Raw genomic sequence first — 17,949 nt, 5'->3', positions numbered from 1 at the left:
GATTACTTAATGAGTTTAATTCATACAACAGTTGCAGGGTAACAAATGCGGTCCCCAAACGTTGAGTCTAGGGGGGTAGCATATAATTGTTAAGTTTTGTTGCTTTTGATGACAGTATCGATGGGAATGTGAAAACGCATACGTCTGGGGCCGCATTTGTATCATTGCATCGACACCTAGCTGCAGTGTAAAGTAGATTCAGCCATTATTGCCTTGAGGAAGGTGACAAACGGTCACCAAAATGTCAGTTCTTGTGGATATGTCTGTTATACAGGTCTCTATGAAGGTCTCGTTTTATCGCTATCAGAGCCAGGCTTCTAAAAGCAACGCAGTGGCAGACAACTTTGGTGTTGGACTAGCTGCGACGTCAAGCAACTTCAACGCGGTTGTTCCCAAAGTCTCCACCATCCCATCAGAGGTTCCCGGTGCGGACTACGTCTACGTCATGTCTGTCCGTACGGGAACCCAGCCTGATGCCGGCACGGCGTCTGTGGTTGGGCTGATGATCACAGGGTCAGAGGGCAGGACAGCCATGGTCACTCTCAACCCTGCAGGTTTGGTAAGAACTATTGTGGTATTTATCATTGGAGCAATGTGTACTTTATGCCAGCCATAAATAGGTATAGCAAGGACATTTGTCTATAATGGGGAATAAAACAAAATACAAATTTCGTCTTTGCCCATATTTGAACATCGGCACATATCCATAACTTTACTTCAGACAATTAGAAAGGCTGTCACATACTTATGTTACGTACGGTAACAATTTCTGTAAATAAAGAGCTAGGTCAATATATCATACCTCCATTCAATGAAGGGTCAGTAAAATGACTAATATAGAGTGGATATGCATTACCTTAATTTCCTTCCAATCCCCGGGCTCTGCGACCCAACATCTGCTTGGAGAATATGTAGATTGTACTATATAGATTAATGTATCTAACCAGGTAGGCAAAATACAATGCTTTGCTAAACTTACCCAGCACTTGTTACAATTATGTTGCCCCAGACTTTGGCGATGATCTTTCATACAAACAAAGCAGAATTGGCAATATAATACATACACGTTCTTTTTCCGATGTCATTAGATCCTAACCCGAGGTGGTGACACGTACCACATCATGACGACACCAGCCTCTATCGGCGAGCTCCAGTCTGTACAGGTCTGGCACGACAGCTCCGGGAAGGGCGCCATGGAGTCACTCTTCATAGACAACATCACAGTCTGGGACGTACAGACATCACAAGGGTAGGTATAATGACATATCAACATCCATTAAGGCTTAATGCACAAATAGCATACGTACAAGTGGAATAGTTGGTAGTTCGTATTGCTAGATATCCGTCCGGGTCCTGTCGCGGTGTGCTCCTTACAAGACTGTGACCTCCGGTGGCTATCACAGTCATTACCCGAAAAAATAAACATCATTAAAATGTCTCAACACCGCCGCAGAATGAGCTGGCCAGCGATCAAATATTCGGCAGACTGACAGGAAGGGACCGTTGGCACTTGGTCAATGGTCAGAAACCTAAAATGGCATGTGGCTAAGAGTGGGGCTCGTAGCGTGTGGAATTAGGAATGTTCACTTTGTATATTGACACACAAATACAACTTATCAAATACTGGCTTAGACTACGTACCCTACCCAATGATAGAATTGTAAAGAAGGCATATGACACAGCAGAAACCCTAATAGATCAACAGATATCTGTCCCTGGTGGAAAACTGTATGCCTGTTTTGTAGATTTCAGGAAGGCGTTTGATTCAGTCTGGAGAAACGGATTATTCTACAAACTTTTATCTTCTGGTATAGGTGGAAAGAATAGACATGGCTGTGTCATATTTGTCGGTAAATTTACAACAGCTGAGCATTTCTAGGAGGTATGAGCCTATGGGGTATTAGTATAAGTCTGAGTTTTTTTTTCGTTCATACAAGCTTAAGATGCAGACAAATACTTCATTTTTACATCTATTTTCTTTCAGGTTCCTATTCCCTTGTTACACCTGGCTGTCTGCTAACAAAGATGACTGTAGAACAATGAGGACCCTGAAGGCAATTCCTGATGGAGATGGGCAGTAAGTAGGACAAGTTGCTTCCTTGGAAGGTGTCTCTTCAGAAATCCACGAAACTTGTTAACCCCTGCACAATGCTCTAAATTAAGAAAAGATAGACTAGCTCTGGAATTGAAACATTGTAACAAAGAGGGTTCTTTTAAATATTTAGCGTTGCACAGGACGAAGAAACTTATGCGGGAATCTTTCAGAAGGCATCCGCCATTTTCCCTCAGCTCTGACTGTAGTCACGTGCCCTGTGAGTCAAAGGTCAGACAGGTCACTTGACTTCTTTCTTTCTTTCTTTCATGGCGATAAATGATTCGGATAATAATATGCGTCGTTATCCTAATCTTAGGAAAGGAGAACACACCCTACCGACGTTTTCGTACCTTCTGTACGATGAGCATCTCCTCCTGTCGGCCGTGTGTAACTCCGGTGTGAGACACTTCAGCCGGGCGCAGCGCCTGGTCTGCTGCCTGACTCAGATCACCCTGTGGATGTTGGGCAGTGCCATGTGGTACGGGGTCACAGCAGGGCCAGACATCGTTCTGTTAGACACTGGTGTCATAAGGCTCCGCCTTTCGGACTTGTTCAGTAGTGCAGCAACCTCGTTTACGGTGTCCCTACCGGTTTACGTCATCCTTGTACCGATGTTTTGCAAGCAGCTTCCGTTAGTAGAACAGGTGTCATCATCTGCATCCACCCGGAGATTCCCTTACAAGAAAATGGCGTGGATCCTCGCCATCCTGACGTCTGTCAGCAGCAGCTTCTTTGTGATCGTGTACAGTCTACAGTTTGGAGCTAAAGGAAGCCAGGCCTGGCTGAAGGACTTCGTCCTAACATTCATGCTCTCCACATTTTTACTGGAACCTATTCAGGTATGTTACAATAGTTACATATTAACAAGAGCGATACCTTTCTTTATAACGAATACAAGTGCTTTATAAAGTTTTATTCTTTATAACGAATACAAGTGCTTCCGGAACGTCAATGTTCGATGAAATGTCAGCTTTTAAGTGATAACTAAAACTAAGTTCGCTCTTTGCAGATCTTTCTGGTGAGCTACTTCCAGGCAGTCATCATCAAACCTGTGTTGGAGCCTGTGACATCTCGTGTCCGGAGAGTTTTAGGGATGAAAACAGTAAAAAAGGAACCGGTTCCCATCGAAATCGTTCACAAATACAATGATAAATATGAAGGTATGTCCTTTTAAGCTTAATACGTACTTTCTCTAGAAACCGCAAGGAGGGGTCAAATAAAATGTGCCAAGAAAATGGTTAGCCGGTTTAACGTATAGGTACGGAGAATGACATGAGTTGAAACGTTTATCATTTATTGATATTTCTAGCATCTACATTAAGTTTTCTCTTGCTTTGATATTTTGAACACATTTATTAGATGCTAATTTTATTCCTGTGTTATCAAGTCCCTGCAGCAAGGGTTTTACCACCCAAGCCGAAGAAAGCCGACCACGACCCGAACTGGCCCGAGCGGATGACGCAGGGTAGAGACATCCTGGTCCGTCTGGTCCTGCTGCTGATCTTCAGCCTGACGTACTTTTACATCGGGGTGTTGGACACGGATGTAAACGCGTACTACGTCAAGACGTCGCTACAGAATAGCCTGTTAACGGGACACGAGGAGGTATGGTTAACATCATGTAACACGTTTCTTTTTCAAGAGCATCAAAACGTTAATTGTCAGCAGTTCCTTGGGATGTTAAAGATATACTGTGTCTACACAGCATGGTGAATTTGATTTGCAAAAAAACGGAACTACAAATCTGCTGAAATGCGCTAAACATGCTGACTTACCGACTTAATTTGCCTACTCAAAGATAGTGACTAGGTAGGTAAGTAGGTAAAGATGAACCGCCTTGATCACGTGAAGTTATAGACACGTGACGCACATCGTCATCGGGTAAACGTGGCACCAACCATTCATCAAGAGAAGGGGGGGTGCAGGATATATTGTTGCCTCTGATTCCTGTGTGAATATGTGTTACTCAACATATGCCTGCCTTCTAACCACCATGCTTAGTTTGTACTAGTTTTAAAACGCAAAAGGAATTGTAAAATGTAAAACTTATTTCACACGCTTGCCTGCAGGTGACTTCAGTGGACGGTGCTTGGAAATGGCTGTCATCTGAACTGATGCCGTCCCTTCATCCAGAGCGTGGATACAGCGGGAAGAAGCTGAGGTGGCTGGACAAACAGTTTCCGGTTGGAACAAACGCATTCAGGATCGGTCCGGTTCGCCTGGAGAGAACCACAATTTATCCTGGTGAGAACATTATCGATTTTTAAAGGTTTTTCGTTTCACACAATGGTTTTAAATTAGACTCATTTCTTTCCTGACTAGCCAAGTTGAATCTGTTTTTTTTTTAATTTTTCACGCTGAATGTGAGAGTCATGAGATTTTATGAGTTATGTTCACTTTTTCACTGTTTAAGTTGAGATTCTATGGCAGAAGATAGAGACATAAATTGCCAAACGACAGCCTAAATAACGAAGGCTACCATTGGTAAGACACGGCTGTTTCAATGGACTACGGTGCCCCGAATCGCAGTAAATAATTGGGACCACAATAGCTACCAACATGCCACAATTCGAACAAATCCATGAAAAGAATCTTGAGTAATAGGCGCAAACACATACAGAAGCAATACCCCCATTGATGGTGAACTTCCTTCACTAATGTAACAAGCTTGGAATCTACTTGTTTACCTTTTACCATTTGAATGTTCATTTCCCCTGTAGATGACCCCATAGACTCAGACCTGGAGCGTAGTGGATCTAAGCTGTATCCTGAGCTGACGGTCAGGCAAAGAGATGACGCTGTGGAACGGCTGAGTGGAGTCAGATGTTCACACATTTGGAACACAAGTTCTTCGGACGATATTAGGTATATATATTAAATGTATTCTCACCTTCGAATGAAATTCATCTGTAGCGGCAATTAATATTTCATACACTATTTTGGTACACAAAATAAAGCAAACAGTTCAGCAGTCCTCTGATCCTTTTCAAGTTGAAATGATCGAGATTTATGCAGCTTGACTTCTATAGAAGTGTGACGTCAGCAACAGGCCCGACAGTTGGTATCGGCCCCCGTCTCGGTTGAGGAACTCTTATCTTGCTTTTTTTTTCAATTCAACAATACGGCCTCTCTCTCTCTCTCTGTCTCTCTCTCTGTCTCTGTATTTCTGCTAAATAATCGTTGCAATTCTTATTCTTGCATTATTTTCAGAAACGGAACAATAAATGGAACGGCAGAGTGCTACACCACATTGGACCTACCACGGAATGTTGGCCAGGCCGTTGCAATGATAGACCTCCTAAAACAGAACAACTGGATCCTGATGGTTTCAGACACTCTCATCCTCCGGGCCAACTTCTACCACCCTGACGTCAAGCTGTTCAGCACCGTGGTCATCACCCTGCAGTACATCCCAGGGGGCGCTGTTGAACTGCAGCCAAACATCCAGACCTTCCGACTGTTCCAGTACCAAACAACAGACGACTTCGTCCAGATGCTTTTCCACATCTTGTTCCTGGTTTTCTACATCTACAACATTCTTCACGAGATTTGGGGCATACGGAAGAACGGTCGTGTCTACTTTAGCAGTTTTTGGAACATCTTGGTCCTGTGCGGGATAGGGCTGTCCACTGCTGTTATTGTGACATTCGGACTACGTTACTTCTCGGCAGCTGATGCGTTGGCGGATATACAACAGGCTCAAGGTACATAGTATGGGAACATTTGATAATTGAATAATGGACAAACTTCAATGAATAAATGAATAGATACATACGTAATAAACGAATGGTTTCCTGACAAGAAAGAACATTGAAGCACCAGTCTGAATTGTGCCATGTCTAACGCGTTTGAACTATAACCATATATGTTATGCTTTATCCTTATTCTGGGGTCACCCGCTTTTCCTTTATCTTTATCTTTAGCTATATGAAAATAACTAGCTGAGTATGAGTGAGGTGAATTCCAATATAGCCATACTGTATACAAATTTTTACAAGTAGTTATTAGCTACGGTTCATCCATAGAGAAGTGCCGTTCCATATTTGCCACAGGTCTACATGGCATCGATGAGTTTATAGACATCAGTGCCGCCAGCCAATGGGACGCAACCTTCAAGTCGATCCTGTCTTTCTCCATCTTCATCAGTACCTTCAGCATCCTGCGGGTTCTCAACTTCTCTAAGAACGTCGCAACCGTCTTCACTCTTCCTCGTGTAAGTAGAGATAGTCTTATACATATTTTTACATGTTTTAGTAAGTAGAAAGAAGAGGTAAGTCCCTTTAGTGCCATTTGAGGCGGATTTTTTTACAATGTACATAAATTCATCCAAGGACGTTAAAGCAGGTGTCAGTAGCAACATGTGAACTGTGATATGTCAGAATGAAAGAAATATATTCGTACTGTCAAACAAATCGTCAGCTTGCGGTTGCCGTGAATTTCTAAATCCATAGTAAGCGATTTTCAATCACCCGGTCACATGCAAAGTATGACATGTCACTATTTCTTTGTGCAATAACATGTATTCGTAATATGATATCAGTGTGGTGCTCTGTTTGCTGCCTTTTGGACCGTCGACAATTGTTCCCGACAAAGTACAAATTAAAGCATAACGATTTCTTTCTTTCCCGCCTGGACTAGTTGATGTACCGGGAGGCTTTTGGGTTCCTAACATACATGTTCATCCTTCTACTGTCCTTCACCATCTGCGGAGTCTTGATATTTGGGAAACACATGAAGAGTTTCTCCGCCTTTAAGGAGACGTCTTACGTCTTATTTGAGCTGAGTTTGGGAAGGGCGTTCGGCGATGTTTTCGGGGAAGACATTAAGAGAGTGGATAGTGTCCTGGGACCGCTTTACTACGCTACATTCGTCCTGGTCTTCATCTGCTGTCTGGTAAGAGGAAATTCTGTGTGTGCTTTTTTTTGCGACGCCTCATGTGCGGAGCTTACACTGAAGCATTAAGCTATGAAAAATCTAGAGATCCCTGCTATGCGAGAGAGAAGCATGAATACATTCCCTAGCTAATCTATTTAAGCTCCAACTCACGGGGGTGGTCTAGACACAAAGCGGATAAAGGTTTGCAGCCCACAGTGCATAGAAGGTAGGTTATCTTTAAACACGTTCACAGATACTTATTTATATTCTGAATATTTTAAGGGCATACAAGTGTTTTTAGGCCTTCTGATGTTTCAAATTACCCATTGCAAAATAAATTTCATTCAAGGTGAATCTGGGAGTCGGGATGCTGTGTAACTGGCTGAGCTACTGTCAGACGTCAGACGACATTGAGGTGGACACGGCGATGGGAGATTACTTCTGGAACTCCTTCAGGAGTCTTCTGGGCATGCGCCATGAGACCCAAGTTTTTGACGGTAGCATCATAGCATTATCGTTACTGTTTGTTTTTCCCATCGTTCTTTGTATTTTTTTAAAGAAATAAACAGGCAAGAATGGCACAATTTCATGTTAGAAACAAATATCTAAAACAAAAGCTGCTACAAAAAAAATATTAAAATATATGCTCAAAACTGCATAACACTATGATATAACAACCCGAAACATTCACCATCTTAAACAACGTAAGAAGTATGCACGGTACCCTCAGCGGATTAATCAATTACAATTCATAAACATAATCATCCATTTAATATGAACATTAGTTACTGTTAATCAAAGCAAATCAGCAAAATTAAGACAGTTCATATCATATCAGTTTCTCAGTGAATTCTATCCCTTTCCGACTCTTTTATATCGTTAAAACGTTAAGAATCAACCCGATTATTCAGTGTTAAACTCTTGTCTCTTTTGAAGATGAAGCGCCACTGCCGGATCACTACATTGACGAGACCATCCAGCGGACGGAATCGGTACTGCAGGAAGTGGACAGGGTCACTGGCCTGATGTACAAGTTCGAGTGCCGAGGCTTCCCGGAACTGAAAGTCAAAGACACCGCAGGCGGAAGCGGCTTAAAAATCTGAGCAACAATATTTTATTTAGAAAAAGAACTTTTCACCGATCATTATGTTTTGAATGCCTTGGGGAGGGACCAACATTTGAGTACGCAGTCGAGTGAATCTTGCGTGCCCTCGATCTGAATATCTTATCATTTTTCTTGGCGAATATTCATCATAAAGGTCGATTTTTGTAAGGGATGACAGAAGCATGTCTACCTACAATATGGCAAAAAATCGTTCCGATATTTTGACCTGACAGTTGAATGACAGCTTATTTTGTCTTTTGAACCAAAACAAACCTGGCAAATCCAGCTTTACAGTGGGGGGAAATATTTGAGGTTTGGAATGCAGATTTAAATGTGTTTTGAAGTGATTTTTTGGATGGCTTAACCATGCATTGGAAATTCATTTGCTAGCCCCTCTCCTCTTGGCTTAGTTATCAAGAAAGGAAAAAAGGGGTATACTCATATTATAGCACTTTGTGTAAATTGTGGGCAATGTCAAATTCCTATCAGCTAAATGTGTCTGTAAGTGTTTTTATAGTTATGATAATTTTCTTGCACTCGTGATATCGTAAAAATATACTTGGTATTGTTTCACCTTGTAAATACATTATATAGCATTATAACATTCTATATAGAATATAACCTCATCTCTGAAAGTGCTAAGACTGATTGAGATATGGCATTTTAATAGTGAATATAGGCTAAAAGTAGACATGCCGATACGATAGACTCGCTAGTACTAGTGTTGACAACGGACTTCTACATCTGCAATGGTTTTCTATTTCAGGAAGTGTATTTTTGGTATAAAGAGGAATACCAATGGTTTAACAGACAGACAATTATAATTGACAATCAGCCTCTAGTACCTGGAATTTTCGTACTTATGGTCGTACTAACGGTTTTCTAAACTACATTTTGTTGGAAAACTTATACATCATAATAAATGGTAATATCTCAAAATTCATAATATGTAACATCTTCCTGTACCGAGCAATGCTACTCTGGAACTCTTTGCCATCTGACATTTAGTCACTGTCCAGAGTACATTGTCCAGTTTTAGACCAGCCATCTCAAACATTGTAACCTAGACCTTTGACCTGAGACACTGTGCTCTATTGTAAATACTTTGATTGTTGATTGTTGTATTTTTTAAAATGTATGTTGTATAGTCATGTTGATTGCTTTGAACCTAGAAAGATTTGCCCAAATGGGATAAAAGGTTTCTTAATAAAAACTAGAGTCCGGGGACCTCATACCTCCATGAAATATTTATTGCTTTTTGTGGATGGAATGTATGTTTATAGTCGGTTGTATTTGAGAGTAATGGTTATAAATGTTATGGGAAAGTAGCGGTGTATGTATTAAATGACACAGAGGATGTCCATCTGATTAGTAATTATTAAAATGTGACACTGAATTGTGTAATGTGCGTTTAAGAGGTCGACGGCATATGGTAGCGTGGTGTTCCTTAAGCTTGATGTTTGGCATTTAAACTGTCTAAGGTTGTCAGCATTATTGAGGTTCGACTATGTGCCTGAGAGCGGTGTGGTGGGGGGAAGTTGGGAAACTCAGAAAGAAGAAGGGATGTGGCCAACTTTAGTCAGATGGTGATTTGATTTTCCACCAATATGTCATAACATCAGCTGTTCACACGGTACAAAAACGAGATGCACACTTTCCTCTGACAGCCCTACACCAACTGTAAGATGAATACTTGGCGCCAACCCCGTCTGCTAAAAAACAAGTACCACTGGCTACGAAAGAGACAACTAACAACTGTCCCTTATCGTAACGAAATCAGAACATCTGTATCGCCCATAAAACTTCTGACACCCAACCCATCTAAGATGAGAGGACCTAATGGCATTTTAATCACCATGTCACTCAAATCAGCAGTACAGTATGTGAGACATCCATACCTGTTAAGCATTACCGTTAAATGTACCTCAACTTCTTATAATTATACTTACGCTTCACATCTCCATGATATCCTAAGCAGATATAAATAAAACTAATTATCATATTTAAAAAAACTCGGGGTTCCCCAAACAGCTGTCATACAAATCACCTCACTATCTGCTTGGAGCTAAGCTCATTAACAAACACTTAAGGCACGATGCCTGTTCCAATATATCGCAGATATAGGGGTGATTTCTGATATTATTACATCAATTATAACGACAGATACGGCGCCCAAAATCTCATCGATTCGAGCTTTCATCACACCCCACCAACACAACAAGTATGAAACCAATCCATCCAGCCGTTCTTGAGTAATCTTGTACACAGACAGACAAAAACTCGGGGTTCCCCAGACAGCTATCATAGAAATCACCTCACCATCTGCTTGGAGCTAAGCCTATTAACAAATACTTAAGGCACGATGCCTGTTCCAATATATTGCAAATATAGGGGTGATTTCTGATACGTGCATCGTTTCACGACTTTGTACAGGCACACCAAACCATATGCGAATATCGCAAACGGGACATCAACTATAGTTGCGAAAATCACAGACAGTAACCACTCATTTTCCAGGACAGGCAATATGTCATACATATTAGGTAAAACCGCAACTGGATGCTTTGTCATAATATCACATACGAGAAAACCAAAGCATCAACGTGCATCGTAGGACGACTGTATCCACTGTATTTAAAATGCCGCGCTCATATGGCTGCTAAAAACTTACCTGCAAGGCTTTTCTGGTGCAATTGCGCATAGTCTCAAACACACACACACACACACATGCAAACACACAAAGAAACAAAGATGCACGCACACACACACACACACACACACACACACACACACACACACACACACACATACACACACGCACAGACACACACACAGAAAGGGACACACACACACATAATAAGTCACTACTGGTGATTGAAACCCCATTACCTGTTCTCCATGTTGTCTCTGTGGTGTGCTACTGTACAGCCTTTTCCTGTCGTCCAACCCTCGACCCTGTTTGAACAGAGACCCTGGTCAAGACGCGCCGTCGAGACTTCCGTAGCTGAATAGGTTTATCCTAACTATTTTTGTCATATCTTATTACCTTGATGTCTAATCTTCATCAACGACAAACCAGATAATGTAAGCATGTGACTTACCTGTTGTTTCTGTGGTGTAGTACTGTACAGCCTTTTCCTCTCCTCCAACCCTCGACCCTGTCTGACCGGAGATCCTGGTCCTGGCGCGGCGTCCAGACTCCCTAAAGGCCCCCTCTCACTTGACGTGCGGCACGCTTGCGGCATTGCTGCGTTCGTTCACTGCGGCACTGTTGTGTTAATTTCACCGATTTTGTCTTGCACTCACACTGACGTGCGGCACTGTTGCGTTTCTAGACAAAATGAACATGTTATTGACAATTGCAGCGTTGTCAATTTATGAAAAATCACCGTAAAATGATGAGAATGCCCCAAAATGAGATTTATAATGAAAAGATTTCCCTTATGATAATGAATTATATGGTACATATGCTATAAATAACCTTGAAAGACTTTTACAGTAAAGGAAATGACCCAAATGAACGGACACGAACTATATACCAGATTTCACTCGATGTGTACGTTTTGCACCATGATCTCATTGTCGAAAGAGGGGCTTCAGAATTGTATCAACAACCTGGAAGCTTATTGCAACAAATGGAAATTAAGGGTCAATGTATCCAAAACGAAAGTACTGGTTTTTACAAAAGGTTCTATTAACAGATTATCAAACAAATTTTATATATATGGCAAAGAAATACAAGTAGCCGACAGTTATACTTACCTTGGTATTCCCCTGACTTCTTCGGGTAAGTTTAAAGCAGCCAGGAAATACTTAAAGACTAAAGCCACGAGAGCTTTATTCAAACTGAAGTCACTTTTATTCTCTGAAAAGAACATTCCAATTCATTTAGGAATGAGCCTTTTCAACAAGTTTGTACTGCCTATTCTACTGTACGGAGCCGAACTCACATGTTTTGACCAAACTTCTAAAACAATCAAAATTATTGTATCAAAACAAATTCCAGAATCTTCTCCCAAAACTGTTTTCTCTTCCCTTTTAAACAAACTCCATTTAGAGGGAGATCTTCCTGCAACTGTTAGAAAGAGTGTGTCTTCGGACCTCACTCATACTTACGTCATCCATTTTAAGAAAAAATCAGACAAGGATAGATTATTGAGACTGGCATCAGGAATGAAATTAGAAAATGACAACTTCGCAATTGAAAACATACGACTTCCTTCACATATTAGTATCCCAGAATTTGATACCATTGACATGAATTTCCAAAAATTTTTACTTGGAGTACATGCAAAATCATCAAATGACGGCATCCGTGGTGAGTTAGGAACATTTCCCATTTCGATCAACGCTCAGATACAATTAATCAAATACTGGCACCGTCTAGCAAACTTACCCGAAGATTCTTTACTACGTGAAGCATATGATGTTGTACTTTCCGGTGAATACGATTGGACAAATCACGTAACTGACATTCTCAACTATAATGGTTTTGGGTATGTATGGACAAACCCGAGGTTGTATCATGTTAATATGCTAATCGACCAATTACGACTCCGTTTACAGGATATATACATTCAAGAATGGCATTCTTCTATCCAGAATAACTCAAAACTTTCCATTTATTCTACGCTAAAGGAAAGATACGGACAAAAGAATTATCTTTCGAATGTACACAATTTCGAACTTCGTAGAGCAATTACAAAGATAAGAATCTGTAGTCACAAACTAAATATAGAAGCCGGAAGATATTCTAAAATTCCCCGTGACCTGAGGTTTTGTCCATTCTGCCCAAATGAGATCGAAGACGAACGTCACTTCGTTATGGATTGTTCTCGATATGATGATAAACGCACAGAGCTGTTCACATCACTTTCCACTTGCTCTAAAGACTTTGCTACTCTCTGTTCGATAGATAAATTCAAGTACATTCTGGGAGGCGATAATCCACATTGTGTACAAGTAGGCAAATATATCCACGATTGTTTATACCGTAGAACTAATAGTGTAAATGACATGCTAGACCCTTTATGTTGATGTATCCATACCTATAGATATCCATATATATGTGTTTAGTTGTACTGTAAGTAGTTGTTATGCATGTAGACCTTACGAAAGTCGCTGTACTTTTGTCGTGTCAATAAAGATTGATTGTAACGTTATGTGTAATTATGTATGTTTATATGTTTATTCACCAATTTTGCAAATTTCTAAAATGAAAATGTTTGATATTTCATACTTTTTTTGTATGACGCTGAGTATTTTCATTGTCGGCGGATGGCTTGCCAGCCTATTGATGTCTAAGTCTATCATATTTGTAAAAAGTGAGAAAAATATGGCCCATCGGTTTGAATGACTGCAATTTTGTATTTTATCGGCGGCAGGCTACCAGCAATGATTAGCTTGTAACGTTATAACGCAAACGCAAACTCGTTATCATCCAACATAAATAAATTATTTTTGAACGTTGTACGATAATCTTTTTCTCTACATCCGTAGGTTAATCGATAAACCAGTTACTTATTTTTTGTTTTCAAGTATAAAATACTGACCTACTTCCAATTAAATAAATCAAAAGATGTATTTTTAAGTTAACTCTGAATACGGATACAAGGTAAGTTTTGTGGAATTCGCAGTGTTTTTACTGGATCGAAAACCACTGTAAAATTATTAGAAATGCATCAAAAATAGTATTTCGGTGATAAAAGGATGTTTACTTTTGATTCTTGGTGTAAAATAGGCAAAATATATCCTTGATACTGTTTGGGGCATGGTGGCGGCACTGTTGCGGCACCGTTGCGGCACTGTTGCGGCACTGTTGCGGCATCTTGCCACTTGCGTTATTTTTAAACTTTTTAAAAAACGTCGCGCTTGCTTGCGGCACTTCTAGGTTTGCTTGCGGCACCTCTAGGTTTGCTTGCGGCACCTCTAGGTTCCGTGGCGGTACATCTGCGTTTTCGAACGCAGCAATGCCGCGAGCGTGCCGCACGTCAAGTGAGAGGGGGCCTGTAGCTGAATAGGTTTATCCTAACTATTTTTGGCGTATCTTATTAACGTTACCAGGATGTCTAATCTTCATCAACAACAAACCAAATAGTGTCAGCGTGTAGTGACTTACCTGCTGACTTGTTTCTTTGGTGTGGTACTGTACACAACTAACACTCAAGTGTATGTGACTCACCCGTACTTTAACTCTAATGGTACGCTGATTTGCTTAGATAGCCAGAATTTTCTCGGGTATTGCCACATACCAGTAGCTTTGCCAAGCCTGGATTTGACGTCTTCTTCTGTGCCACCGAACATAGTAATAATGCTGCCTATAGGTATGTAAATTTGTCAACATACTCGATTTCTTCATTTTCAAGCACGTTTGGTGCTGCGTTTTGGTGCTCGCTTCGCTGCAGTACCGACGGAAAGTGCCAGGTAAACCATTTTCAAACTGGACCTTCGTTTCTGTAACGTTAACTGCTACTCAAATACCAAATATCATGAATGTCCAGAGAGGTTGTTTTTAAACAAATGACACCGACCTCGAGAAGCACAAGTTGAACATGTGCAAACAAATATAAAATCAAACAGGAACAATATCCGCCGAATTTAGCATGTGCAGATGGTAGGGGCCGCGTAGCACCGTGGTAGTATATTCGGCCCGTGACCGAGAGGTCGCCGGTTCGAATCCGCCTGCCGTGTTGCCGGTCTTGTGCCCTTGGAAAAGGCACTTTACACGACGTTCCTCACTTTACTCAAGTGAAAAATGAGTCGTCCCTCGGATAGGACGTTAATTGGAGGTCCCGTGTATGGGGAGAGTCACACCCCAGGCACGTTAAAGAACCCCCACACGTGCGATGGTGCGGTGTGGTTGGAGCAAACCCTTCTGTCTGGAGTTGGTGATTCACTTCAAATCACCCGGTTGTAGGCCTGGCAAACCTCCATACCGTATCAGCCACACGGTGATTTACATCATTCACCCGGACGGGAGGCCTGGCCCACCTCTGTCTCGTATCAGCCATATGGTGAGTGACATGTTGTAACATTCACCCGGACGGGAGACGTACTCTGCCAAATAAGGGTATATCACCTCGTAAGGGGCGGTATTACCCTACACGAGGGGCCAGTCCTGGCCTATGCACATACATACATACAGACAGATGGTAGGGAGTCCATTCCACAGAGATAATTCATGCCCGAAAGCTGATCTTTTGACCTTGAAAAGGATCTATACACAGATGTGTAGGAACATCATAATAGAGGTGGTATTACCCTACACGAGGGGCCAGTCCTGGCCTATGCACATACATACAGACAGACAGATGGTAGGGAGTCCATTCCACAGAGATAATTCATGCCCGAAAGCTGATCTTTTGACCTTAAACAGGATCTATACACGGATGTGTAGGAACATCATAATAGAGCAGGGCTCCACGTCTACATGTTATACCTGCCTATTTTGAGGGACAACTGGGAATCTTGTTAAGTAGGATAAAGAAAAGAATTTTGAAAAAACTGACTTCAGAGCCAGATGTTCGTCACCCCAACTCTATAGGTAAGCATCTTTCCGTTATGTGTATTTTCAGACCGAATGTCACATGGTGGATTTGGTATTTACAGGAAGACGGATCACAACAAAAGAATGGTATGGGACTCAGGGGAGATTATATTCTCAGTGAACGTTACGTTTGAATTATTTACACACAAAATTGCTTTTTACGGCTTAGGTCGGGTGCACGTTCAAAACGGCGGCATTTTTCATACCACTAAAAGAAAACAAACTTACAGACACTGGCGAGGCCACTAAAAAAAAAGGTACAAAGAACATTGCAAATCTAGTGCTAACAGCTACGCTTCTACTCTGCCATTTTACCCTTCTCTCTTTTACCTAGTTTTGTTATACCTCATGATAATGTTGTTTTTTCCAATGTGCTCCAATAATGAACATGTATCACTATGTGCTATTTTGTATAAAAATAATGATAAGCGAGAAACAGCACAGCGGGTTGCACGAGCTTTGCCAGCGGGCGCTATCAAGAACGCTGGCGCCAGGCCAAGCATTTCGAGTCCTGCTCTCGCGTCTTTCCAAATACGGAGCGATGTGTACCACGTATTTTGCCAAACCATAAAAGCTATTTTCTATGTCTGTATCTAGAATGTGTAAGGATATATTGAACGTATTGTAACTATATACAAAGTCTAATTCCTAACTAGAATATTCGTAGGAAATTGTACAAATGTATTTTAGTCCGATTGCACTAAACAGCAGTAGATATTGCCTTGTGGTGGTGAGAATGGTGATGAATTTTGCAATTTTTCAGAAATACATTGTACTACGCAAATACAATTTACATGCATAAACGTGCATAAATTATCTAAGTGGTACTCTGAGCCCCTATGTGTGGATGTCCCTCAACCTGCCCAAAAGGAAATATTACTTAGCCGTATAATTTCTAAATCATCTTTGTATTCAATTTGATTTGTTGTGAAGTTGGAAATGTTTAATTATGACATGTCGACATACAGAATATTATTGAAAGAATTTCTCCAACTTGATCGCATTGAACAATTATGTATGGAGCATCGGTGAATTCTGTGTAAAAATAACGTATGAATTGTATTGTATTAAAGTTTGTGTGTTGTATCTGTACGCATTGCAAATGGACTATTATTGGTCAGAGTATGTTATAGATTCGAAAAGTTCCTATGTTGAATCTGACAACATCTGTGGCAGATACGAACGTAAATTATACGGCTTGGTATCTGACGAAAATCCTTGTTTTCGGATTTTGTCGGATTTGAGGTTCGAAATAACGGTTTTCAATGTCCGGATATGTTACGGATTTCTTGTCGGATCCACCAAAGTACAAACAAAATACTGCTCCTTATCTGACGAAAATCCTTGTTTTCGGATTTTGTCGGATTTGAGGTTCCAAATAACAGTTTCCGACGTGTCCGGATATGTTACGGATTCCTTGTCGGATTCACCAACAATGCAAATATACAGACAGAATACGGCTCTATATATATCGAAAATGTTTTCGGATTTTGTCGGATTTCATGTTCCGAACTAGAGTTCAACGAACACATCCCTTCGCCATGCAAATAATCATGCCTTTATTCCTCACAAACCCACAAATGCTACCAAAAACATAACCTTTCTTGGCGAACTGGTGACAATGAAATTTTGTACTATGTTGTGATACTTTCCAGCGCAACTTTCATAGCGCTTTGTTGTGCTGTTATAGAGAAAAGAAGTAGAAGACTGTGACCACAGTACCACAGATGACCTCATAGCATCCCTGGTCAACCAGAATGTCATGCTTGTCAAAGGATTTTCTCAATTTCATCAAGTGTAAGGGCGTCCAGGTCACAAGGCTCACATCTGAAAAACAGCTGTGTCCTTAAATATAGGTCAAAATGAGATATATTGAAAACAGTCTATTTCTCTTAATTGGCCACTGATTACAATCAAATGCATCTTTCCATGTAAATTATTATCTAAAGTACCTTTCAGCCAAACACAATGCAAACAAGTTTGAAAGTCGTATCATGGAATTCAGTGGATTTATCGACTTAGCTGTTGACTTGCATAATTAGTATTACATTATGCAAGTCATCACTTATGCTATCTACCACTCAGATATCACGACCACAGCATGTTCAGGACACTAGATGTCAAAAATTGAAGTTTTGCTGCAGCATCCTAGGAAGCCGCTAGGGGTCCCATTATCTTACTTGACTTTTTTTGTACCCCTACCCACCTACCAAATATTATCAGGATCCATTCAAGGCTTCTCGAGTTATGCATTCCACAAACAAACGGACGCACACACTTGGCCCGCTACCAGCCTGACGGAAAAAGCTACGCCAACCATTTTCGAAC

General features: G+C 41.0%; 3 protein-coding genes and 1 long non-coding RNA gene across 4 annotated transcripts in view; 3 read left to right on the top strand and 1 right to left on the bottom strand.

The window, feature by feature from the left end:
- Positions 1-259: 259 nt before the first annotated feature.
- Positions 260-1,253, top strand: LOC118411693 (polycystic kidney disease protein 1-like 2). The gene is made up of 2 exons (XM_035814171.1): positions 260-559; positions 1,089-1,253. The coding sequence occupies exons 1-2, from the start codon at positions 260-262 to the stop codon at positions 1,251-1,253; spliced, it is 465 nt and encodes a 154-aa protein (XP_035670064.1).
- Positions 1,254-1,989: 736 nt separating this feature from the next.
- LOC118412218 (polycystin-2-like) lies at positions 1,990-9,322 on the top strand. Its single transcript, XM_035814939.1, has 11 exons — positions 1,990-2,077; positions 2,412-2,934; positions 3,105-3,255; positions 3,483-3,700; positions 4,165-4,339; positions 4,816-4,960; positions 5,306-5,799; positions 6,148-6,308; positions 6,734-6,988; positions 7,320-7,467; positions 7,907-9,322. The coding sequence occupies exons 1-11, from the start codon at positions 2,040-2,042 to the stop codon at positions 8,071-8,073; spliced, it is 2,475 nt and encodes an 824-aa protein (XP_035670832.1). The 5' UTR covers positions 1,990-2,039; the 3' UTR covers positions 8,074-9,322.
- LOC118412220 overlaps positions 3,514-17,949 on the bottom strand; it is a 29,325-nt gene continuing 14,889 nt past the window's right edge. Inside the window, exons 2-3 of the long non-coding RNA XR_004830742.1 lie at positions 4,151-4,314; positions 3,514-3,679 (exon numbers count right to left, since the gene is read on the bottom strand). This is a non-coding gene — a long non-coding RNA (uncharacterized LOC118412220). The remainder of the gene's footprint in view (positions 3,680-4,150; positions 4,315-17,949) is intronic.
- The window catches only part of LOC118412219 (galactosylceramide sulfotransferase-like), a 13,053-nt gene continuing 10,544 nt past the window's right edge, over positions 15,441-17,949 (top strand). Inside the window, exon 1 of the mRNA XM_035814940.1 lies at positions 15,441-15,618. The gene's annotated coding sequence lies outside the window, so the exon portion shown is untranslated. The remainder of the gene's footprint in view (positions 15,619-17,949) is intronic.

The sequence above is a fragment of the Branchiostoma floridae genome, chromosome 3 (genome assembly GCF_000003815.2).
Source record: "Branchiostoma floridae strain S238N-H82 chromosome 3, Bfl_VNyyK, whole genome shotgun sequence".
In the NCBI taxonomy this organism is placed as follows: Eukaryota; Metazoa; Chordata; class Leptocardii; order Amphioxiformes; family Branchiostomatidae; genus Branchiostoma; species Branchiostoma floridae.
Note: the sequence above shows the minus strand (reverse complement) of the source record. Positions and strands in the feature narration are given on the sequence as shown.